The 26,916-nt window shown below is 39.5% G+C and overlaps 1 protein-coding gene across 17 annotated transcripts in view; it reads left to right on the top strand.

Annotated features, from left to right (window-relative positions):
- The window catches only part of ERC2 (ELKS/RAB6-interacting/CAST family member 2), a 918,050-nt gene that overhangs the window by 350,506 nt on the left and 540,628 nt on the right, over positions 1–26,916 (top strand). For all 17 annotated transcript variants that reach the window (XM_074313127.2, XM_074313130.2, XM_074313128.2 and 14 more), the window contains one exon: positions 20,365–20,532. In XM_074313127.2, coding sequence (XP_074169228.2) covers positions 20,365–20,532 — 168 coding nt within the window. The remainder of the gene's footprint in view (positions 1–20,364; positions 20,533–26,916) is intronic.

The raw sequence follows: 26,916 nt of genomic DNA, 5'->3' as shown, positions 1-26,916 counted from the left end.
AAACTCTTTGTAGGTTCCCTGCAGAACACTATCCCCTGCCTCCAGATTTGCAGTCTTTTCTATTTCAAATTATTCTCTCCCTTTCACTGCTCTCCAGCCCTTCAATCTCAGCATAGTATCTCCTCCTTCAGGCAGTTCTCCCTAATTCATCCTAGATGATTTAGCACTCTCTACCTCTCTGATTATACAATAGGTAGCCAGGCTTTATTGAGATTGCTGATTTAATGGCCTGTCTTCCTTGCTAGGTTATCAGCTCAGTGAAAAAGACAGGGCTATCTCATTTACCATTGTTTCCTCAAAACACAGCACAGAGCCTGGAACTTGGTCAATATTGACACGAGAAGTGTAAAACAAGTTTTTGAAAATAATTTTAATGTACCAATTTGGTGAAGTGAATAATACATATTTTTTGGACAAGTTTTTAATTATAGTCATTCTTTCCCCCCTGTCCCCTACCAAATACCAACTACTTATAACTATCAATGAGTTCATCGAAAGAAAATCAACTTAACTTTCCCCCCCAACCTTTTAATTTTACAATATCAAAATATCAATAGAAAGGATCCAGCATTGCATATTTCTTCTGTCTTACTGTGACTTCAAAGTAAACCTTTTCTTAGGAAAACATAAGACTGTTAACAAGCTGTCTCTGCTGTTCTTCTAAATAAAAGGATCTTTGCTAATTCCTCAGTCTTTAACTCTGATATGTATAGCAGAAGTTTTAGAATCTGAAAACCCACAAGGTGAATCCAATCCAAAGACTTAGTTTTCTGGGTTCACCCCGTTCTGTGTTTGGGTTTTACTTTTTTCTGAAAGAATTTGTTTAAAAGTCGCTCCAAATGAAAAAATCCCATGCCCCCTACTAATGTAGATTTCTAGTTTCTCTTGAGTAAGGTGATTCCGCCATGGTTTCCTCGAGCCACCTTGGGCGGGCTTGGGGCAGTGGCTGGCTGCTGCTGGATGAGAGGTATGCTCTCCAGGTCGCCTAGTCCCCACCCAGCCAGAGATACTCCTCAGTGTCACTGGCCTGACCTCCTTGGCATTTAATTTGTGACTCCAGTGTTTAGTCTGCATTGGATGTGAACTTAAGGGAGGGAAAGGTTAGCCAGTGAACACTTGAATAAAATATGAGTGTAAGAACATCCAGGTGACAAGGATCTGGTAACAGTTGTTCCTGAAAGTGCTCCATTTTACTGGATTTAAAGTTTAATTCTGAAATGAAGCCCAACTGAAATCCATCTTTACGCTCCCAGCACCAACCCAGGGTGCAGAGGATGAGGGGAGGCTGTAATGCTTCTTGGCGCAGACATGTATAGTGCCTTTTCTCAGTTCAGCAGGTCTGAGCGCGCACATCTCGATTCTCTCCTCTGAGGCTCAGAACAACCCAATTTCCTCTTGCTGGGTGAAGTATTTCCAATCTAGTATGTTTTCTTCTCTAATGAATCACTTCTCCCCTACATTATCCGGACACTCAAACTATAATGGCTTCCCTTGGCGCCCATTTGGGAGGCAGAAAAGCTGAGTTGTTGGATCTCGTTTGTCTGTTACATGTGTCCTCCGGGTCCCCTGGTGTCCAACTATGCTGATGGGCAGATGAGACTCAAGTCTGACTTTGAGTGGGTGGGCTGCCGTGGGCTAAGTTCTTCATTTTCCTGATGCTCGCCTCCCTTCTCTGTAAACAGGAGGTAATACTCTCCTGACTGCATCATCACACCTTTAGTCTGGCATGCGGTACTTAAAGCATCTCAATAAGTAGCAGTAGGTTTCGTTATTATTAAATGTAGTTTTAAAGAGGCACTAGAATGAAGCCCCGCAAAAAACTCATAGGACTAGTGAAGGCATGTATATGAGTAATGTGAAACTCTGAAGAAAAAGAGTTTCTCCCTTTTAAATCATAGCGTTGTTATTGTCCACCTCGTAAATGCTCTTATCTTCATTGGTGTCAAAGAGCAGCTCTTTTGTCTGTTTCTCTACGGTGTAGAAAGGATTATGGAGGTGCGGCTGGAGGCCACGCCCACAGCTTGAAGAGTGCTTGTCCTGCCCGTTCGGCTCCCGTCATGTCCGAGTATGGCTGCTTTTCAGAGCAGGCATTATCCTATCCGATGCAATGGATCTTTATTTTCACAATATTTACAGAGATTGGAAAGAGCGGAATTTCATTCCTCTTTGCCTGGAAAATAGCTTTGCATTCAGAACTGTACCAAGAAGAGAAAAACAGAGGAGGAAATTTTTTCCTCCTTCATTTGATTTACCCCCAAATTTCTGTGTTGAGGACAATTGTCAGAGAATGAATTTTTCCTTGTAATTCCATCTTCCTTATGATTTTTATAGCATGTGTCATGATGAAATAACCAACAGTTTATAGCTTTTACTGTCCCGTGGTACAACCATAAATATATTGCAACTTAATAATATCAGTTAAAGTAACTAGTGATGAACTAGAAAGGAATGGCATGGAAGTATACCTGATCTTCTGAGGGACAATATTTCATTAAATGCTTTTTTTGTTTTTCAAGTTCAAGGGGATTCTTATGAGTATTGCAAAATTTGGCATTTGAAAAAGGTAAATTTTTTTTAGGTATGTTCTACTTTGCATAAATAATACTTAGAATTGCTAGCAATCAAAATGAAAAATCCTCCAGGTGCATGACTCAAACCCCCTTTAGTAGCCATTTTGTCAAGTGTAGAATTACATCATAGTTCATAATGTGTGGCCGTGTAAGCTCCCAAGAGCAAGGACACTGTCTTCTACACGTTATGTTTCCAGTACCCTGTACCTGCGTGTTTAGTCACTGCTTGCTCAGTAGTCCAGAGGACATTTATTAAGGCCCACGTTTTCTGATATAGGTGTTGGATTGGGGGATGGAAAGTGAAGAAATGTACAGATTAGGAGCTTAGCTATCTATATATATTGAGAGCCTACTGAATATGGAAAATAATATTAATCTTACATTTGAAAAAGAATCTTACTCTAGTGCAGCATTTTCCACAGTATATTCCCTAGGATATTGATTGGAATATTACAAAAAAAGAGGACTGGAATTAAATAAACTTGGGAAATACTGATTAACCAAATTTAATGTGGACTTCTCAAGAGTGTTTTGCACATTCCTGAAAGAGCAGTTCCCGAATTTATAGTTCTGTGGAACTTCCCACCCCCACCCTACACCCAGTCCCTTTTTGCCCAACAAGAGTACTTGTAGAACTGTTTTTCTCTGGAAACAGTTTTGAGAATGCAAGGATTACACATAACAAAAGTTTTGGGAGAAGGGAAACTTACTGCAAATGTCTTCCCTAGCAAGGTGGAATAGCAAGATCCAGGACTAGGGACAGAAGAGCTGTATTTATATTGAGAGGGAGTTTAGAACTTTGAATTCTTCAGTGTGACCGAGGTAGGAAAAGACACCTTCATGTACCTTTTACATCATCAGGAGAGGCTTTTTTTTTTTTTCAACACACAGATTCCCTGTCTTTTCCACAGGAAAAAATGTCAAGCTCATTAAAAGACATAGTTTTTAGGACCTGGTATCTCACTTTCTCTGGTGACTTCCTCTGTGTCCTTCTCGCCCACCCCATGGACATCCTGTGCACCCCACTCCTGCCCAGACTTAGGTCAGATGTTACACCCTCTTAGGATGCTTTCAGCACTTGTTTGGGAGAGTTCTGCGCTTCTCTGTCGTAGTTGTCGGTTTACATGGCACTCTTTCTAGAACGTGGACCTCTGGAGGGCAGGGATGGTATTTATCTTTGGGCCCCTGTACAAAACAATGAACACTAGTTGTTGGTGGTGAGTGGATGAATGAAAAATGGTATTGTATTTGTTTCCTAGGGATGCCATAACTACCACAAATTTGGTGGCTTAAAACAACAAAACTATTGTTTGACAGTTCTGGAGGCCAATTATCCAAAATCAAGGTGCTGGCAGGGATGTACTCCCCTCAGAGGCTCTAGGGGAGACTCCCCCTTTCTGCTTCCAGTGTCTGGTAGCTCCAGGCCTGCCTGGATTTCGGCTGCATCACTCCCCACTCTGCCTAAATCTTCACTTGACCTTCTCTTCTTCTGTCTGTCTCCTCCGTGTCTCTTATCCAGATAATCCAGGATGATCAATCTCACCTCAAGATCCTTAATTACATCAGAAAAGACCCCCCCCCCCCCCGTTTTCCCAAATAAGGTTACACTCACAGGTTCTGGAACATGGACATATCTTTTTGGAACCACCATTCCACCCACTGCAGACACTAACTAGGTTTTTCAAGATCAGAGGATGCTTAAGGAAAGCCTAGTGCAAGAACAGGGAGCCAGCTACTCACGTGAGGGTCAGTATTCAGGGTCAAGTGTTCTAGGTCCAGAGAGCCAGGATAGGCATACCATTGCTCCCCAAACGTGTCACCTGGCAAACATCGTCTCTTCATCCTGCCAGTCTTCACACCAAGTCCGGATGTGGCCTCAGGATCCTTCTTAACACCAGGTTCTATGAAACTCCCTCCAATTTACTGGAGTGGGCATCTGAAGCAAACAGAATCCCTGAGGTGATCAGCAGAGCAGACTTTCTGAGAGGCATAAACAGAGAGTTTCATTGAAAGGTTCCATAAGAGGCCAAGGAATTCAAGCTCAGTGGAAATGGGACACACACATTTCATCAGCAAACCATGTATTCCTCTTAGGGAGTGATTTGCGGTTAGGGTGGCAGTGTTTGTACATGTTTCTTGTCCTGTATGTACTTCCCCACAGGATCCAAAGGGAAGTACAGGATCCCTCCTCTGTGCTCTACTTCTAAATCTACAGAAGAAATTGAGCCAATTCTGGTTAATACGACAGCTTCTAAAAGCCTCAAATTCTGCTTTCTACATGGATGTAAAGGAGCCTGGCAATGTCTGTCCTGCCAACATCCTTCCTCATCTTATCTTTTGTATGATCTTGCTTATATTTGAAAGGCAATAGAGTGGCAAGCTCGCTTGGTGCATTTGGTTTCTCCATCATCAGAAGGTTATAGTTTCTAGACATATTTTCCCCCCTCTGGCTCAGACAGTACTTCCTTTTAGATTACTTCCCTCATTTCAGGGTGTTTCTTATGTTTCAGCTAGATAGGATGCTGTCAGCACATTTCCCCCCTCTGCAAAATTGGTAATTGTGAAAGGTAGGGCTATGATTTTTAGTTATTTTCTATCCAAGACACACTGTTTGCAAGACTAAATGTGTTGCAAAGTGCTGTCTGTATCCCCCCACCCCCATCCCTTAGATTGTACTGAAAAAATGCTTACTGTTTAAATGGGTGAATGCCTAGTGACCAGGTTTGCTTATAGGATATCAGGTAGCTCAGAAACAACAGTCCCTTAGTTTGTGGGTGATTTGATGGGTTCCAGTGTTGTAGAACACGAACTCACAAAATGGAACCATAAAATCACAGAATGTCAGAGTTGGAACTAGATCAGTGAATACAGCCTCGTCTTACAGATGTGAAAACGGTAGGAACTCCCAATCACCAATTGTTACTCTTTGAGCCGCTCACTTGTGATTTCTCCCATAAAATCGTGGGACTCTAAACAAAGAAACCACTACTGTACGAATAATACAATAGAATATTGTTGACTCTATTCACACAGTAAATGGATTCTCTCTCTCTCTCTCTCTCTCTCTCTCTCTCTCTCTCGCTCGCTCGCACGCACGCACACACACAATATTTGCAGGATGAAACAGATTTTCCACCCCAAAATGTTCTCTGCCATAATAATGCTGTGATCACAGTAAATATTTTCAGGAGCAATGATCGTGAACCAGAAAGGGATGGTTGTTCATTTTTCTTTACTAATTAAAAAAAGACCAAAATTGTATGTAGCATGACATTAAATTTTTAAACTTCATAGTAGTTCTTGCTCTTGGCTTAATTAGTTTTCACTCCGGGAGCATAGTTTTTTTCCAGCTCCATGTTTGTTCCTTAGTAACAAAACGCTTCCAAGTTGGAAGAGTCTGTAGTAAGTCCCAACAGAAAAACAATTGCTTGCTTTGGCTAGGATAAAACTGTACAGGGTTTGGTGTTACCACCCATTTCAGAATCATATGTTCTTCCTAAAAGTCAGTGATGGGAAACCTCAATATAACTTAAAAGCAAAAGTATGTTCCAAAATTCAGCACAAGCTCTAGTGTGTGTTACAATGACACTTCCATGGTAAACATTCCTTCTTTCTGCTATTGGTATATGTACAAGACGTTTCTGAGTATCTTGGGATAGAAGTGTTTTCATTGTTGTGAAAAGTGAAATCTGTGTAAACTAGTAAATATTTGGCTAAAGTTGAAACCACAGTATAAGAATATATAGCCTCACTGGTGTGTACCTGCAGTCAGCATTTTGCAGGATTTTCTTGTTGATGACACTTTGTTCAAGGAATTTTAGACATGGATGAAGAATAGAGCTAGTATTTGCTGCCATATGTGGTATACGGTTGACTCGTGAACAGTGCTGGTGGGGAGGGGGTTAGGGACACCTCCATGGAGTTGAAAGATCTCCATGTAACTTTTGAGTCCCCCAGAACTTAAGTATTAATAGCCTAGTGTTGACTGGAAGCCTTACTGGTAACAGTTGATTAACACACATTTTGTGTTACATGTATTATATACCATATAGACCATATATATATATACAGCATATATACCGTATTATATACCATATATACCATATATATATATGGTATATAAGAATACAAATGTATTCTTACAATAAAGGTAAGCTAGAGAAAAGAAAATGTTATTAAGAAAATCATAAGGAAGAGGAAATACATTTGTAGTATTTACTGAAAAAAATCTGAGTGTAAGTGGACCTGCACAGTTCAAATCTGTGTTGTTCAAGGGTCAACTGTATATGTGATATATAATATATGGCAGCAAACAATATATTATAGTATTTATTATATCTAGTATATATAATTCAATATATAATTATATGATATATATAATTTGGCCGGCCCGGTGGCTCAGGCGGTTAGATTTCCATGCTCCTGACTGAAGCCTGCCGGTTCTATTCCCACATGGGCCAGTGGGCTCTCAACCACAAGATTGTCGGTTCGATTCCTCGAGTCCCGCAAGGGATGGTGGGCAGCGCCCCCTGCAACTAAGATTGAACATGGCGCCTTGAGCTGAGCTGCCGCTGAGCTCCCAGATGGCCCAGTTGGTTGGAGCACCTCCTCTCAACCACAAGGTTGCCAGTTCGACTCCCTCAAGGGATGGTGGGCTGTGCCCCTGCAACTAGCAACGGCAATTGGACCTGGAGCTGAGCTGTGCCCTCCACAACTAAGATTGAAAGAACAACTTGACTGGGAAAAAAGTACACACTGTTCCCCAATAAAGTCCTGTTCCCTTTCCCCAATAAAAATCTTTAAAAAAACAATCTTGATATATATAATTTAACATATAACACATCATCATAAACATAATATAAGTATATATTATATAAGTATATGATATATATATATATATATATATATATATATATATATATATCCCACATTTCCCCATGTTAACCTGAGACCCCCTCAGAGCCTTAGTGTTTTCATCTATAAATAATACATACCAATACCGATATATCGGTAAAATACCTATTAGAATTTTAGCAACTTTACCTTTTTTTTTTTTTTTTCTTCATACCATATTTCTCTTCACTCCTGTGCTTGTCATTCATGCTGCTCAAATATTTCCAGCTTTTCTTCTTCTGAGCTTGATATTCAGGTCCTTTGGAGTTTGATACTCATGTTCTCAAGCCTCTGCTTTGCCACCTATAAGCTGTGTGGCTCTGGGCCTTGTAGCATAGAAAGCAATAACTCAACTTGTTTCAAAGTGCTGATGGGCCACATGAAACTGATCCATAGGGGTTAGGTTATGTTACCATCATTGTTGTCAGTGCGATTAGCTTTTTATGCTAGCTGCTAGAATATTAACATATAGCATCCTAATGACAAAATTTACTGATCGCATATAGATGGTGGAACATATAATTTATCATGGTAGTCACAAATTTTATCACTATTCACCATTAAAGAGCAACCATTGCTCATTGATTGCTTCTACTTTGTTTTTTAGTGCATTTCTGTAAAGCACCTTGCAAATCATGGTTCAGTTAATCCTTGTGGTACTGGTACTATTATTATCCTCATTTTGTGGAGGGGGAACTAAAGTTTTGAGATATTGTATCTTTCTTGAAGTCATGGTGAGTAAATGATGAAAAATTAAAATTTGAAATCGAGGAGTCTAGCTCGAGAGCTCCTACTTGTAACTATTATTCCAACAATGTACGTACTAATATACTAGATAGGGTCAGTAGTAGCTATGATATGTACCACCATAAATAATTCTTCCAGGACAGACTGTGTCTTGCTTACCCCTCTGTTTGTAACATTTGTACCCCGAGGAGGGGTCAGCCAGGAATGCTGGTAATCAATTGATTTTCTGGGAGCTTTGGGTCTGGCTGGATTTATCTTACTCTGGGGTCTCCATAGCAGTCGGTGTGATGCCTTAGTTATCTTGTAAGTGGAATTGACCAATGTGTTAATTTCATCCTTGTTTTGATCTCTTATCAACTGAGCATGTAGTAAGCATTTAATAAACTATTATTTATTTGCCCACTTGTCTTTCCAGAAATATTCTATGCACACACAGGCAAATGTTCCTTCTCTTATTTCCAATTGGAAACATACATAATGGAACATACGTTGCATTTTATATTTGGCTTTCACAGAAGTTTTCTGCAGTTCGCCTTTGTCTTTTTTTCATGAAGGTATTTTAATTTGTATTTTAATCTTATTTATCTTTTCCTTTATGGTATCTAAGCCTTTTCTCTTTCTTAATAAGGACTCCTGTATTTCAAAAATAAAAAGAAGGATCCCATATTTTCCTTTACAATTTTTATGGTTTAATTTTTTTTTACATCTCAATCTTTATCAGAAATTAATTTTTGTCATGAAGAATTAAGTAATGCTTTGCCTTTATTATTTTTCTAAATGAATAGTCAGTTTCTATCCATCATTAATTAATTTATATTTTCTCTACTGAATCTAAATGCCACTTTTATCATATACTAAATTTCCCTAAGTATGTGCATCTATCGTGGACTTCCTCTGTCGTTTTCTTCCTGCACCAATATCAAACTGTTCTAAATACCAAAGCTTTAAAATATGTCTTCGTATCCAGATCACTCATCTCTTGACATCCTGAAAGTTTGGGATAGGTGATGACCTTAGAGGCCATTGAGCAAAATGTTGTTGGTTTACAGAGGAGGTAGCTGAGTCCCTAAGAAACAAGTGCCTCCCTTAGGTCTCACCCCCAGGTGCCTGCAGAGCCAGAAATGAACCTGGGATGTAGGATAGAGTGGATCTTGAACCAGAAGATGGGACTTTAACACAGTAACCCTGTAAGCCCTCAGAGCGTTAATGTTTTTACTTGTAAACAATACCTACCTCGCGGGGTGGGGGGGGTGCTGAGGAATATATCAGACACTCTGGTGCATTACCTAACACACTACTAGTCACAGAGGACATCGTGGATGCATTTCGTTTAATCTGAGCTGTGGCCACCTGAATATAATCCAGTGGTTGTCCCCATTTCACTATACTCAAACATTTCATATCCATGCTGTGCCTTAAACATTTGACAGCTGAAAGGTACTTGAGAACAATCTTTCCTAACAATTTCTGAAGGGTATTATTATGTGTTCTTAGAAAAATATGGGTTCTGTGGTTAAATAGTTGTGGGAAAAGGTGAGTTAAATCAAGTTAAGTACGATCTTTGCTATGGGACTTCAGAGACTTTCTTATGCTAATGTCTACCATAAATCAGGAGAACTAGCTGCATTGCCCATGTCGACTTCATTGTGGAACACACCTTCACTCCCCCATTTAATTTTTTCCCAACACTTAGGAGGATTTCAAAGAACGGATATTATTTACTTTAGAGCAGTATGTCTCAAACTTGAGAAGAAATTCCTTTTAAGAGAAAAAATTAAAAAGAACATTGTAGACACCCAGTATTGCTTTATGTAATAATTATTACTTCTGTCACTTAATTAGGTACAAAGATAAGACTAGACATGCTTATAGCTCTTAACAGAACTATGAAACCACATAAAAATTACACACTAAATGAAAATCTAATGTCAAAGCCTGTAAAATTTAAATTAGTGATATTAACTTTATATAGAAAAGGATTGTGTTTGCTGGATGTAAATTCATACTTGATGTGAATATGGTGCCAACTGCTGTGCTCAGATGCTAGTTCAGGAGCTCTGCAGTGGAATGCCATGTGATGACCTAGCTTTCTCACTTATTGCCGTCTCTAGATTCCTGTGAACCCCTTGTTTGCATGGTCATTATGATGTCCCATGGCCAAGATTCGGAGGGATAGATATCTGAGAAATAAGTTTTGCTGTAGTTTCTCCATTTCACCCCAAAGGAATCTTTAGTGCAAACACAAAGGCAGATATTGCAATCTCTTAATCTTTGGTTAGAAGGAGTCATTTACGTGATCGAGAATAAGTTCACTTTAATTTTGAGATGATCATTGCAAAGAAAAGACAACATAAAACAATTCTTACAGCAAACTCATGGATCCTTGAACACAGGTCCTATCCTCCAGGAGTGTGGGCCCTGATTTGAGAGACATGACTTTAAAATATGTGTTTAATTCTCTTTTAAATAAAATGACTACAGTTACTAATTTGTTAGTCAATGACTTTAAAATATGGGTTTAATTCTCTTTTAAATAAAATGACTACAGTTACTAATTTGTTGGTCATTTACAAACATGTCAGACACACCTGGATGGAGGTTACTTATTTGGATTTATTGAAAAACACTGACCTTGAGATCACAAAATTATTACTTAATCTTGGTACTAAGTTATCAGTGATTTAAGTGTTTTGGCTTTCAGTGATAGTTCAGAAAGTTCGTGGCATATCTAAGTAGGATCAATATTTTAAAATTTTATGCTGAAATGAGATTTAATGTTTTAACTTAATGTGCTTACTTGAAGGGAATGTGCGATATGAATGATACATGGTGTTTTCTTAAACTCGTTTTTGGTAATAGTAAATGTTTTGAAGATGGGCTTTTCAAATGTTAGGAAGTACTAAGATGAATAGCTTTGCAAATTGGTTTTAAGTATTTTGAATTTATAACTATCATCATATTGCAAAATAACATTGACTTTGGAATGGCTTACTTCCTTTTGTAGTAATTCAAAAATATTATGACAGCTATAGTTTTATAGTAAGCATAAAAACCAGTGAGGTAAGTTCAATGAGGTAAGGTTAGTGTTGGAAGTTTTATTAACAAAAACTTTAAGTATTAACACATGAGTTACAATTCCCATGTGTTTTCAGAAATTTGCTGGAACTGAATTGAACATTAAATTTTGAACTTTGGACTAGTCACTTAAAACCACCTAATTTTAGTGTAAGAAGTAGCCAAAAACTTAAGTATGAAAACAGGCTTTATAAAGTTGGCTGGATTATTAACCTACATATGATATGAATTCTTCCATGTAGGTGATATGAAGCACTCTGAACCCAACATTGTTTTCTTCAAGTAGGTGGCATGTGGGACTTGGGTATAATTTTTTGACAGGTAGGTAAGACAAAATGCATCTTTACAACTTGAAAATCTCAACTGTGTTATTAACAAGCTGGTGATTGTAACTTAACTTTTATAAACACAGCATGTGGTTATACAATACTAAAAATCCCTGAATTTTATATTTTGAATTGAAATTGTACAAGAGAACAGACATAATTTAAGAGAACGGTATACTGTAAATGATGAAGCACTCTACAATGCAGCCATTATTGTTTCTCTTTGTGCTATCTAAATATCTTAAAATATAATATCGGTTTTTCCCCTGGTCAAATGCAGAGGCTTTGGGCTGTGAGATGAAAGTGGGCACACAAGTGGGAGCGTGTCAGTCAGTGCCCTAGTCAGTACCACTCTACTGACTGCAGTGATCACTGGGAGGGTAAAACACATCTTGGGTATTATGTCGCCACCTTGGAGAGCTTAAAGGTGTCATTGGAATGACCAAAATCTCTTGTTACTAATGAGTGCAAGGGGCAGAGAGACCTTATAACTATAAATTGAAAACCAGCGACCCTCTTAGGAAAAGGATTTCTCTTGGTATTCAACTATATAGATGTCTTCTCCTTACAAGTTTTCTTAACTTGATTTCAGATAGTTGCATCTAAGTGGGAGTACATCTGTACATGTGCGGAAGATGTCCTAATTAGTCTTCTGGAGGAATGTTAATATAACTACAATATGGCTCATCCACACATACGTTAGACTCTAGTCCACTTTCTATTGTCTCAGGAGCTTCCAAGTCACGCAGCCATTTGCACTTTGGATGTTTTCTAGCATCTCAGACTGTATATACCTAATACTGAACTCTTGATTTCCTGCCATCAAGTCAGATTGTCCCCCTGTCTTTCCCAACACAGGCAATAATTCCACTATACACAGAGTTGCTTCAGCCAGTAACCCAGGAGTTACCTTTGATTCCTTCCTTCCTTTTACCCATATGCATACAAACTCTCGGTTCCGCCAGCTGCCTCCTGATAATATCTCAAAATGTGTCTCAAACACAGCCACGCTCTCCCTCTCCACCACCTCAGTCCTACCGTGTTTCCCCAAAAATAAGACCTAGACAGAACATCAGCTCTAATGCGTCTTTTGGAGCAAAATTAGTATAAGACCTGGTCTGATTTTACTATAATATAAGACTAGGTCAATATAATATAATATAACTAATATAATAATAAATACCGGGTCTTATATAAGACCAGGTATAATAAAATATAATATAATAATATAATACCAGGTCTTATATTAATTTTTGTTCCAAAAGACGCATTAGAGCTGATTGTCCGGCTAGCTCTTATTTTCTGGGAAACTAGTTCTGGTGGCCACTGTCTCTCTGGTTGACTGCATTAGCTTACTACCGGTTCCCCGGCCTCCATTCCTGCCCCCTAGTGTCTGTTCAGAGAACAGCATCAAATTGTCCTGCCCTTGGCCAATAAAAAGACTCTTTCGGTCTTTTCTTTAATATTTCCCTGATTTCCGGTTCAATGAGGTAGTTTATCTCCATTCACTTCTACATTTCTTGCCACAGACCTAAAAATCAGTCATTTCTACAGAGAATTTTTTTACTGTAGTGAGAGATCACTGTTAGAGACCACCACGTTCTGGGTGCTTAGGGTGGCGGCTCATCGTTACTGGTCACTTTTTTCTATGCCTTTTTAATGGGCAAAGCTAGAAAATAAATTTTTAAACGAAAACTATATCATATGTTCATACTTATTAGTATTATAAGGCCTTTTTTTAAGACCCAAATTTATTAAAATCCAAAATTATCTTGAACTCAGTGGAGTAGGTATAAAGCACAACTTATCTAAAGATCAATAAATACATTTAGTGTTCCAAGATCATACAGTAAAGAATAGCCATCAGTTAAACAAATCATTTTACTGAATACTGAAATGTCAGCTCAGGTTTGATTTATAATAGCTGGTAGATATTTGCTCATTCACGATTTTATTATTTTGTATGCACACAAACACACCTAGACATTTCCACTAATAAGCACAGATATCTGCAAATTAGCCTTTTGTCAGTCCAGGTTTTTACAAAGATTTTACGTAAAGTCTTAGAGTTTACATTTGTAGTACTTCCTCTTATTCTAAAAATCTTATTTACTAATGATATTGACACAATACTTATGTACTATACCCTCCCCCAACTTCACAAATGTAGGGTTCAGTAAATCATAGACCTGGCAGTCTTCTTAAAAGACTATATCTATAACCTAGAACAATGCCTGACACAAAATCGGTTCTTCATATTTGTTGAATGAATAAATAAATAATTCTAGTTATTAGAGATAAGAGTACCTACAGTGAAGAAAATTATGAAATCAAAATAGCTGCACATGTCGAAGAACAGAAGGACATAATCCAAACATCGGGTAAGAGATGGACACATCCTCATCTATATAGCAGTTTTTGATGGTACAGCTATTGAAGGACAGTTTTCTGAAAGGCAACTTTTGCTATAATTGGAGATTGGTGTGAAAGAACTTTTAAGAAGCAATGGTTATTCGGAATTCTTCCTTTCAGCACGATTCCAGGAAGATCGTGCTAATAAAATCACCAAACCAATGAAGTCACTGACACTTCCGTGGTTCTCTTTGGTAAAGATCAATAAATAGCCTCTGATGGCCAGAGAGGGGAAGGCCGTAGGACTCCTGCCCTGTAACCTTGCTGCCGGCTAGTACATCACAGTGGTCCAGTCATGCTCCTCGAAGCTCCAGCCCTCTGTCCTTTTGAGGCCACGAAGGGTGCACAGTAGGTCATTGTGATGGTATTTCCTGTGTCAGGGCTTAGACAAGCTCATTTGCTGTCAGGCCAGAATATTCCTGGAAGCATCATTATGCAAAGGAGATTGAAATCTAAGCAGTGAAACTTTGGGTTTACCAGTCATGGACCTGCACTGTTTGATACGGCAACCATGAGCCACTTGTGTCTACTGAGCGCCTGAAATGTGGCCAGTCCTGACTGAGATGTGCTGAAAGTGTAAGATAAACTCTGGGATTTGAAGACAATACCAAAAAAGAATGTAAAATATGCCATTAATTTTTTTCATATTCATTACAGGTTAAATAATAGCATTTTGGATGTAGTGGTTTAAATTAAAGATAGTATTAAAATTAATGTCACTTTAAAAAAAGTTTTTTAATGTGGCTATTAGAAAATTTTAAATTATAGGTGTGGCTTGTATCATATTTCCATTGGACGCACCGTCTTAAATCTTATTCCTGGAAGAGTGGGAGTGTGTGTGCAACATTTCAAGCCAATCCGTACATCTCAAACACTACTCACTTCACCAAGGAAAAATCACTCCTCGCGTCAATGATGTTAATTGACCAAATTTCAGGTGTTCATCAAATATAAAGAATATCGAGGCATTTTTGTTAGCCAACTCTGGCATGTCAGCTTTTAATTAAAGTCTTTCGCAGGCTAATTAACTACCCTGGAGAATTTATTCCCTGTTGGGAAATACACTCATCCACCCACCCAACCAGACACCTCTCCACACAGACGCGCGTATCATACAGGGAATGCTGAAATATTTTAAAGTAAATGACAGACAATATAACACCCTGGTACATGTTAGAGCACAAAGCCTTATTTGCTGGTTCTCCACTTTTCCTGAGGGCTGTTGATTAGCAACCTTTATTGCATTCCTGCAGTATATAAATCACTGGGTTAGGGGCTGTGGAAAGCAGAATAATAAAATATAATAACAATAGCAAAAATTTATTGAGTGTTTCTGGGTGCCAGGCCCTGTGCTCAGGGCATTGCATGTTATTTAATTCAATCCCCAAAATAACTTGATGAAGGAGATACTGCTATATCCTCATTTTGCTTATAACCCCTGAGTTTTGTTTCCAACATTTGGAAGGCCTATGGGTAAGCTGTGGCTATTGCCACGAGTTGCTGGAACACATATATTTGTAATGCAGAGACTTTGGCAAAACAGAGTTGTCCACTTGAGCCACTTCTCTGTACACACTGAAGTTCAAGCCAATGAGACTCTTCCTCTCCAGTCTCTCTCTTTTCCCCAAGGCCTTGATCTTTAACTTCTGCATCCATTCCCTAGGGTCTGCTACCTCTTCATTTTAGCTCTGTCCTTGCCTCTCTGCCACTTCCCCCCTCCTTTGGATTTGAGATGAAAGGACAGAGGAAAGCCGATTTTGAGATTTTACACATTGAAGGAGTAGAGAGAGATAAAATGGCCCTTCTTTTTTTCTTTCTTTTTTTTTTTTTTAGGTTTATGGCTATCTCGAAGACAAACAAATCTTACTAGTTTTAAAGTGCCCGCTTCTTAGCAAAAACAGAAGAAATTATTCTAATAATTTCTGAGTCATTTAACATATCATACTGTAAGTCCAATCCATGTTGGGGGCTGTGGATTTGTGTGTGTGTTAGGGGGAGGGGGGAGGGATGCTCCTTCTTGTGGTCTCTTGAGGGTTTTTTTAGTGGAGGTTCTGCCATCTTGTAGCTCCACCGTCTGGAAAGTGTAGCCTCCAAGATCTCTGAGGAAGAAGAAGAAGAAAAAGAAGAAGAAGAAAGAGAGAGAGAGAGAGAGAGAGAGAGAGAGAGAGAGAGAGAATGTGTGTGTGTGTGGGGGGTGACATGGACAGGAAGTGATGTATATATGTCACTTTTGCTTACATTTCATGAATAAAACAAACGGCCCCATCTTCCCAAAAGACAGCTGGGAAGATGTTCCCTATGTTCAAGAAGGAAAGGAAAATTGGATGTGAGTGAGAAGTAGTGGTTACTACCGCAGCAAGTTTTAGATTTTAGGTTATTTTCAGTGTTTGTGTCTTCGGAAGCTGTATACATTATACATACTTCCAACTTTGAAACTGTCTCCCTATTTGAATGATTGCAAGTTGAATCAAATTCAAATATGCCCTTAACCCAAGTCTACTATTAGGAAAAACAAACAAACAAAACTTTGAATGTGAAATAAAACTATATTGGGATCTTTTGTGAGTGTTCCAGTCTCATTTTCCTTTAAAGTTGTTCTTTGTGATAGCATGTTTATTCAATTCCTGAAGCGTTGTCAAGTAAGTAGTATTTAATCTGTGAAAAATTTCAAGTGGCCCCTTTTTCTCTCTCAAGTGGTTTTTTTTTCCCCCTCAAGTGTTGCTGTAGTCATTTTAAAATCGAAACGAACCGTTTGATTTTAAAAAATTATTTATGGCACATCAAGTAGCACTTAGTGTTCTGTCACAACATTGAAACCGTTTCTGAAGGCCCATGTAAAATATGGCAGAAAGGTCGGGAGGCTTATGTATAGAACTTCTACAAACATACCTCACCATTGGAACTGGTTATAATTCCTGGGTGCTGACATGAAGATTAATAATGTTTAACTCTGATTTTGGCAATTTTTGCCAATTTCATTGCCATGGTCCTTTTCTTTCAAGTTATTACCTGGAACTGAAGTGATAACAAATGTTTCATGTTTTATACTGCCAGATAAAAGGTTAAATTTTCATATATTATATGCTCTTACACACGCACACACACACACTCACACTCACATAAACACATGCACAACTGGATCAGAAAGAAATGAGTAATTCTCGTAAAATGAAAAGATTGTCCTAGTTTTTAACATTAGGTGACTAGTTCCCATGCGGTTAAGTCATATATAAAAATTGGAAATTCAACCTAGGTATGGGTCTTTGTGCACTGACTATATCATACAGTTCTAATTTTCTTTTGTTTTTCTGGGAAATGATGGTGCTTTTTGCTTTGCCAAGTTTTATTATTGAGTCAACTGCCAAAGTTTAAGAGAGAGAGTCAAGGACCCTTAAAATTATTTGGTGTTGAGTGAAGAGGCAAAGAAAAGTATTTCATATTCCCAAACATTTTAACTTTTATATCTCTACCTGATGTTGGAATATAATCTAAACTTCAAGGCTTTTCTTATTCTTTTTAAAACGATGTACACTGTTGAGTGAAGTCCAAATATCAGTGAGGGGAACTTTACTCCTACTCATTGATCCCCAGTTTGAAAGGACATACTCTAATTTTTAATTGACTATATTCTTTCTTGCCTGATCTTCCCTGTGTTTAAACTTCTGTGCATCAGAAGGCCTGTGCGCCTGCTTGTGGTTTGTACCATCTGGAAGTTAAAATTTGACTTTAGAAATGATGTCATACTTGCTTGCTGCAAACTGGGCTAATGTTGGTTGAGAATTGGATACAGTTCAGGTCAAAGTTTTGTCTTGAAGAAAAAAAAGGCCTGTAAGCTTCGTTTCTTGATTGTAGGAGACTGCAAAGCTGTGAAGACAGAGTGAAGGTAATTGAAGGGCACGATTCAAATTCCTTTGAAGCTAAGTACATGCTTTTGGGCGCATGGAAAATAAACTCCAAAGCAGAAGATCTCAGCTGGCACAGAATCCCTCCTGCCATGTAGAGTTTGGGTATTACGAGTAGTGTGTTGATCACAACCATCCTTGCTCTCTGTGTTATTCCTGGAGAAATATTCTTAGAGCTAGGGTTGCTTTTTCTCTCTTCTGGGCTGAGGAAGATGGCGGCAGAGCACTGATAGATCACGCATGGTGAGAAGGTGCTGCAAATGTTTAATGTATTACTCATCAATACGGAGTCTTTTCTTCTAAACTCTTTTCGGCACCACTCACTACCTCCCATATTGTAATTTATTTATATCACAGTTTTGGATATTGGGCATTTCCTTTAGTCCAGATATAAACCATCAACCTTTCTTAGCTAGAATGCAGAGCTAATGGGACCAGTTTCTTTTCATATTCACACTGAGTCCTGGTCAACCTGAGGGCAAATCTCTACAAATAATGTAACCCCTTCTAGCCAAGCTATAATCTGGAGTGCTCAGCATGCCCTACCGATTCCCAAGGAACCCCCCAAATGCCATTCTTTATGTATAAACTAAAAATCCTATTTGTTCACCAGGTATGATGAAAACCCAAAGTCGAGTAATGGTGTTAGTCTAGGTTGGTAGGTGAAGATAACGTTAAACAAAGATAGGCCACTTCAGAGTTTGGGATGCTTACACTTTTGTGCAACTGCCATGAATGTTCATTTAGGGAAGGGAAGATCCCTGTGTGCCTTCCCGGCCCCTAGATCTTTATGACCATTGTGTGAGAAGAGGCTTAGACATCACGTGTTTGAAGAATCTGCAGTTCTCACCCTCGTCAGTCACAGAATGTCCATCCGTGCTTGTAATGCAGTCAGGGTCATCCTGCCACCCCTGGCATGGTCACCCCTTCCCTTGCTGGGACCTCCCAGCTTCATCCTCTCTGGGACCAAAACTAGAAAACTCTCCTCTCACCCACCTACCCATCACCTTTGACCTTTAGAAACACAACTTTGATACCCTTTTCTTAAGAAAAGGAGATTCTACCCCAATAACTTTTTCTTCTTTATCTCTAATATAATTATTCTTCCATGATGTATTCTATTAAGATTGATTCCTGCCTTTAAAATAATAAAAAGTGAGGAACGTAGAGACTATCTGTTCCACCTCTTTGTTTTATCAGTGGAGTAACTGAGGCTGGAAGCCTGGTGGGGGCCGTAAGTTATTTATCCTGGTCCTCACAGCTGAATTGAAGCAGAATCCAGCTTGAAACTTACTGTCTTCTTTTCCTTGTTCCACATTGAGCTTTTGGACTCTGTGTCCTCATAGTACTTACATATCTATTTATTTTGGCTTTTTATGGTATTCCTACATCCTTTTTTTTTTTTAACTTTTATCTCCCCCCCCTTCATCCAAATTTTACTTGCTGTTAGTGTAATGAGCAAAATTTGCTATGAGATGCAGCAGCCACCTCCATGCCCCTGTGTCATTTCTTCTTCCCCAAGACAACGCATTTTAACTCTTGTTGCCTAGTTGTTTTGTTTTTTTTATATCTCTAAATAGCATGCTTGTGTCACTACTCCCTGATTGTTGATGTGCTACTATCTATGAAATCCCTGGTCTGCACGGTGTGGATTGGAGCCTTCCATCACCCCAGTACCTTGCATCACCCATGTCGGTATTTTTTATATGTGGTCTTTGGAATGTTACATTTTAAAAAAATAAAGCTTATGTTTCCTCCTTTTGTTCTTGGCATTTGAAAAGCAGTGATTATAATAATCTAATTTTTGAGCTAAGGTAGAAACAGGATTTTTAGGATTTTTTTTTTTTTGTATACTTCATCTTTTTTTTTTTTTCTTCCCCCTTTTAGTATTTGGAAAACAGTCTTTCCTAAAGCTGGTGAATGGTTGTCATTTCCACATCTTCTTCTTCCTTCCAGCGGCAGCATGTACTTCCTCTTGGCAACATGCATTTTTGTAATTTAGGAGTGTTTCTTCACAAGTCAGCCTTGCTCTTCCAGAGGTCTGAGGCGTGGCCAGTTGTGTCCTCCCTATTCCTGGAGGAAGCTGCAGAGGGAGCGGGCACTGTCCCCACCCCCCGGGCTCTCACAGCACAGGGGATCACTGTACTTTGTCTCCCAGCATCTGCTTTCACAACATGGAGACACACTATTACTGTGTAGCATCTTATTTCATATAAATCTATAGTAAAAAATGTATCACTGTTGAGATACACACACAACAGGACTTTGAGATAGATACAGACTATTAAAATGCTGGGCGTTGACTTGCCTGTGAGCAGTGGTTTGGTCATGCTGTCCTTAGAAGGCATACTGCTGTCCTGCTCCCTCATAGGGCACGACTAATGGATACTGATAATCTCTGTGTCAAACCACGACCCTCTTTCTTTTTCCTGATTTCAGGTAGATGCGCTGAGATTACGATTGGAAGAGAAAGAATCTTTTCTCAATAAAAAAACAAAACAGCTGCAGGACCTCACGGAAGAGAAGGGGACACTGGCTGGAGAGATTCGTGACATGAAGGATATGTTAGAAGTGAAGGAACGAAAAATCAACGTTCTTCAGAAAAAGGTGAGTAGCTGACATAAGCCCTTCAGGTTGGGGATTGGTATCATCCATGCTTTGTCATTTCAGAGAAATTTTTGAGCGCGTTGAAGAAATTATTTTTTAAGAATTTTAGATTAGGGAGTATAAACTTTTAACTTACTGCTATTGAACTTACTCATGACACTTTTAGCATGGCCTCATGACTTTTCTATTTGATTACCTGAAAAGTAAATAGTGATGATTTTTTTTCATTTGCCATCTTAAACAGAAATAATCATACAAATTTAGATGAAAGTCTAAAATAATAAAAAGTCAAAACAGTTAATCTGTCCTTTTTTCTTTCAGAGAATTGAGCAAAAACAAAGTATTTTTTAGGTCTTAATGGTATTTTAGATGCATGTTGTATTTGCATAAACTTTAGTAGATCTTATCCTGCCAAACCCATGCAGATTTTAGCGGGGGTGGGGGAGTTGTTTACATCCATTGCTTGATTGGAATCAACGAGAGAATATACAGTAAACCCTGACTCCAATGACCTAACACAGAACATGACTGACCTGGTAAGGGCCCTTCTTTCCTTCCTTCTTTCACCAGCTCATTTTCTCCATTGTAGGATCTAGATTTTGTCGACAGCAGTCCAATTTCCTTTTGGAAAATTCCCATTTGCTACTGTGTACAGTTTTGTGGAACCACAGGGTCCCCTGCCTTGCCCTAGGAAAAGGGTAGACACAAAGTGAAACCAATATTTACTCTTTTAAGAAAAAAAAAAAAATGCATTATGAAGACATCGGGTTCTCAGATTAACAGACAACCAGCATGGACATGGGGCAGGAACCAGTGGTAGGCAGCAGGAGCTGGCTGGCAAGGGTACTGCCATAGGCTGGCATGTTGCCAGGCACCCATGCTGCAGCCATAGGCAAATGGCATCTAACTGGCCCCTTCTGTTGGTGTCATTTGCCACTATCATCTCTCCCTTTGTTGATATCAACAGCATCCTAGTTGTTTTTCCGGCTTCTATCCTTACCTTTTCTGTAGCCTGTTCTTAAGACAGACGCTAGAGCAATCCTTTTAAAACATACAACAATTCATATCACATTCTGAGCAAAACGTTCCAGCTATAACAACCAGCTACATAATTTGTGGGGCCTAGTGCAAAGTGAAAATGTGGGATCCTTTGTACAAAGTTGATTGTAAATTTCAGGGTGGGAGCAATCGCAGAGCATTAAACTAAGCCTGGGGCCCTTCTGAATGTGGGGCCCTGTGCAGCTACACAAGTCATACCCCCATAAAGCTGTCCTCATCCTGACTGGCTTCCATCTTCACTCACAGGATATTGGTGATCTGATGGATCATGGTATTCATTCGTTTCTGTCAAGATCTTTAAAGACAAAGCCCTGGTCATTGGATGCCCCTGTGAAGCTCCAGCTAACTGATACAGATAATTAGAAGAGAGCGGGGGGAGACTACTGAGGACCCCTGAGTCAAGGGGCTGTCAGGGCGGGTGGGACTAACAGAAACAGTGACGGTGGCAGTTCTTGGAAGATGGACTGAGGGTTCAAAACAAGTCTTTTCGCTTAAAATACCCATCAGAGAATGATAACAAAGCTGACATTTATTGAACTTGCTTATGTTGAACACTGTATGCTGGATACTCTGTTTTGCTCTTCACCTGCACTGTTCACTTTCTCTTGACCGTAACCCTGTGAGACCGTTTCAACCCCAGGAAACTGAAGGATACTGAGGTCTGTGGTAGGCTTGCCCCAGGTCATACATTCTAGATACCAGGGTTTTGTTGTTGTTGTTGTTTGCTTGTTTTGTTTTTGTCTTTGGGGAAAAGAGAATAAAATGGTTCCTGCAAATTAAGAGAATAAGGCTCATTTTCCTGTGGACCTTAAATTTTTTGATGATGGCACCATGTGTGACAGCAAATCAAGGAAGACCATCGCAATTGTTTGTTTTACTAGGAGGTGAGACTAGAACTCTCATTCTTGAGAAATAAATGGATATAGTTTTCTCAGTAAAGATTTTGAGAAGGCACTTTCAACGCAAAAGTGACAAATGACCACGTTTGATGATGAGTATATTTTGTAAAATTTTAAACTTTTCCCCACAGCCAGATTCAAAGGTTTGGGAACCAATTTGGAAGTTCTAGAACAAAGTTAGTCATGCATTAGGGCTCCTTTGGGCAACATAATCACAATTCCAGTTATTTAAAGCATGTAGATAATGGATTTGGAAATATTTTATGTGTATTTGAAGGGGTTGTTCTATTTTGAGTTTTTTTCATTGAGTGTTTACCAGTACATTTTGGGAGGAAATAAAACTACTGGCAACATAGCGAAGGGGCAAGAGTTCTATTATACCTGCAATGTGATGGAAATAATCCCTGAAATGCACACAATGCAGAAATCAACTCAAAATACGGAAATACTACAGAAACTAATGGGCCAATGAATCATTGTCTTTGGGATTGAAGACTCCTTAAAGTTTTGACCACATTTAGCATAATTGGCTATTTCTGGGCAGGCCTGGATTGAAACAGCATAAGCTTTAGATTAGGGTGTGTTGGCATGTAGGAATAATAAACTCATGTCAATGTCAGAGGTGGGGTATTACTTAATATTTCTTTCTCATAGACTCTTTGGCAACCAGCACTGTGTTTTGATGCCAGTAGAACTGGGTATGTGCCTTTCATAGCCGTGTTTAACCTGGCAAAGCTAGGCTTGCACCTCATATCTGTCAGCTTTGCCTTCGGAGCCCTCAGAAGGTCTCAGAAGTCTTGTGTACCCCATAAGCCACGTGGACAGGACACATGTCTAGGCAGCAGGGTACATGTCTGGGCACCGTGCTTTAAGCATTTTCTTACTTGAGGAAGGAAGTGAAGTTGAATAAGCAGAGAATCCCAGGTAGCAGAATATCACTGAGCAAGCTTTTGTAGGAAAACAGAAGTCATCAAGAATGAGTTTGGGGATCTACCATCATATTTTTGGCTCTACTCCATAATTACAAGACATGGAGTTCTTTTGTAGGGGACAAAAATGTGCTTGCAGGAAAACTGTTTAGTGGAATATCCCTGTGTGGCTATGATACGGAAGTCAGAGGAGCGCCACAGTTTACATGCTGCAGCCATAGCATTCTGTTCTCATACCCGAACGTAAACTGCAATTGATGAAGTGCTACCTGACTATTGAGTTTTTGTAGGAAATGTCATAAAACCTTGACAACATTGTACATTTGGAAAGTATATAATGCCCAGGGTTTTAGGACATGGTAGTATTATTTGAACCAGATAAAATTCAGACTGTTATGTAGCCCATAGATTCTTGCAGCATAAATTTGCTACCCAAGATATTGTTTAAAAATCCATTAAATTGGACAAAAATTCTATCTCCGTTTTCATTCGAGGTCTCCGTTCCACAAGCAATGTGAATTTATAGAGCAGAGACACTTTATTTATTAGGGGTAGAAAAACAGATGGTGATTTCTCTGGAAGCCAAGTTCACTAACTGCCTCTTGGGCTTCATGGATTGCCCTGTGGGTTGAAAAGTGCAGGCAGTGCTGCATGTAGCTGGCTCCTGGGAGTGGTGTCATGGACCTGCCCACTTCAGCAGCCTTTTTCTACCCATTTCAAAGTGTGGTGGTGAAAATTCTGAATAACGATAAGCTCAGAAGTAAGGGTGCTACAGGAGTATGGTTATTAGCATGTTGGGTTTTTTTCATGAAGTTTACATAAAAAAAGTAATATCTGAGAAGATGACTGTAGAACATAGAGATTTCCACATCAGTGTAAAATCGCCATAAGGCACAGAGGACTTTTTGACTCTATTTGATTTTTTGAGCTCTTTGTCAGTGTTTAAATATCCAGCTGAACTTTTGTATTTGTTATTGGCAAACCTCATACTTTTTTGAACATGTGCAAAATCATACTCATTTTGCATTTACTGCGTGTTTCCTATGTGTCAGTCAGCCACCACTCTAGGTCCTAGAGGTTGAAAGAGAAATAAGACATTGTCCAGTCCCCAAGAAGCCGACAGTCTGGTTGGGGAGATAGACGTGCATAATCATAAATGTAAGTGCAGCAGAACGCAGTGTGGCATGTGACCAGAAGCAAACAACTTGATGGGTGTGAACAGCAGAAGGTAATTCTGACTCCCTTAAGCAAAAAGGAATTTATTGCAAGAATATCCAGAGCCCCAGTACCTGGCCAGTAGAACCAGATGAGGGAAGATCAAGAACGAGGACAGCTCTAGGAGACCAAGAGAAAGCAGATAATGCCATGGTTTTATACCCAGCAGGGTCTGGTCAGGTGTCTTCTCTGTGGATGACTGCCCTCTTACCCTCCTCTCGCTGTCCTTACATCACACTGTTGGCCAGATTTCAAAGCCCTAAGAGAGAGCTCCAGATTTTACCCAAGTGCTTCTCACTGGCAGGATCTAACCAGACCCCTTCTAAAAGGAATCTGGGAAATGTGGTTCTAAGCTTTACACCTGAGCTTTCCACTCAGTTCTTGTGTCACTTACTCAGGGGAGTCTTTGCAGACACTGCAGGTTAAGAGAGGTTTTACACTGCTAGAGAGCTACTTCCTGGCTCAGTTTGAAATTATGCATCCCTGTAGCAAATGTTGGCCTCCCTCCCAGAGCTAAGTTCCTTGAGTGCCCCAACCGTGATCATCAAGATACCTCCAGTTCCTTGCAAAATTCTTGGCAGGTGATGGTCCTCAATTAATATGCATTGGGTGAATAAATTGTATCAGCAAATTCTGAATGAATGAGAACTTGGGAGAAGAGAAATCACTTTGAGATCCACTCTTGGCCCAGAAAGAATATGTTAGCTATGAGAAGAGGCGTTTGCCCCACTGAAATGTCAGATCCACTCCCTGGACAGTGTGTTCTGGGGAGGCTGCAAGAGGGAACCATCCCATGAATAATGAAACACAGATGAGGAAATGACTGGTGCTCTACCCAGATCTAATCCCTCTAGCCTCAGATCCATTACACTGGGAAGGTAAAATGGGATGAAGGCGTGAGTAAAGGAGCTTAACCACTCTTCTTTTAATTTCCTTTTCAATAAAAAGAAAATGTAAGCTTTTTCGAGGGTACTGTCTTGTTCTGCAAAGGAGACTGCTTCCTCCTCCAGTTCTCACTTCTAACTTACTGGATTGCTAGATGCCTGGTATTTTATGAGAGTGATACAGTGAAATTGCTATGGTCATTTCCATGCTCATTTCCAATTAGGGCCATGCAAATGCTAATTTTTATAACAAAAGGATTGTCTACAATTGACTAAGCCCATACTGTATACCAGGTTTACAATTATAGTAAACCTGGCATGTAGCTACTATCATAGTCGCTATTTTTAAATGGGAGACTGTGATTTAGAGAGTAACTTGCCCAGAGTCACCCAGCGGGGAAGCGATGGAGCTCTCCTTAACCACACACTATTCTGGTATCTTTCTGCTTTATGATCCTGCTTCTTTCATGAGACAGGTGGGATCATTAACTTTTAGGGATTAGCTAAACTACAATTTGAGCAACTTACCTGAGGTTGATAGAAAGGAAGCCTATCTTCAATACCAAACTGGCAGAGATGCCGTTACTAGATAATGTGATTAAAAAAAAATAGGAAACCAATTAAATTAATAAAACATGTCAGGTCTGGATTTTTTTTTTTTAAAGTGCATGTTAAGCCATATTTGGAAAAAAGAAAGATCACGAGGACCTTCAATTTCTGTTTATTTTTCCCCCACAAGATTCTGCATGTGCCATTCTAAGCCATTAGATTGTTTTGCTGCTGCATTTTCAAAGGATTGTACCATTTCTGCTCTCATCATAGTTTCACTTTGTTTTGGTTGTTGGTTTAAAGGACTAAGACCTCAAAAGATGGTTTGAGAAATCTAAGCAGCTTTCCTGGACTAGTCTCAGATGAACTCATGATTTAAGAGACTCCTCACCTAGTGTGGGAAGCTGTTCCACTTTGCAGCGAGCTGGTGCCCTGAGGTTTGACCTTGGTGTAGCCGAGCTCACTCTGCATCTGAAGCCAGGAACTGGGATGGCATCCAGGGGATGGAGCCGCAACCAGGGTGACCGTGGGTTGAAGGCGGTGGTTCTCAACCGAAGGACGACTCACAATCCACCCTCTCCTCCCCAGGAACTTTTGGAACTGTCTGGAGATAGTTTTGATTGCCACAGCTGGGTGATTGCTGCAAGCATCTGGTGGGCAGAGTCCCGGGGGGCTGCTAAACGTCCTCCACACCCCTCTGTTCCCCACCCCTAAAGCAAATAATTATCCAGACCAAACCCCTGCCTACGCAGGTCCTTTTCTTCCCAAATACGACCACCCCACTCATCTTGGCGTTTTCTGCTCCCTGCCTTTAGATACTATTTCTTAAAATGATTATTACTTACTGCA

The sequence above is a fragment of the Rhinolophus sinicus genome, chromosome 5 (assembly GCF_057876585.1).
Source record: "Rhinolophus sinicus isolate RSI-liver-muscle chromosome 5, RSI-T2T, whole genome shotgun sequence".
Taxonomy (NCBI): Eukaryota; Metazoa; Chordata; class Mammalia; order Chiroptera; family Rhinolophidae; genus Rhinolophus; species Rhinolophus sinicus.
The sequence above is the reverse complement of the archived record's forward strand: the minus strand, read 5'-3'. Positions and strand labels throughout refer to the sequence as shown.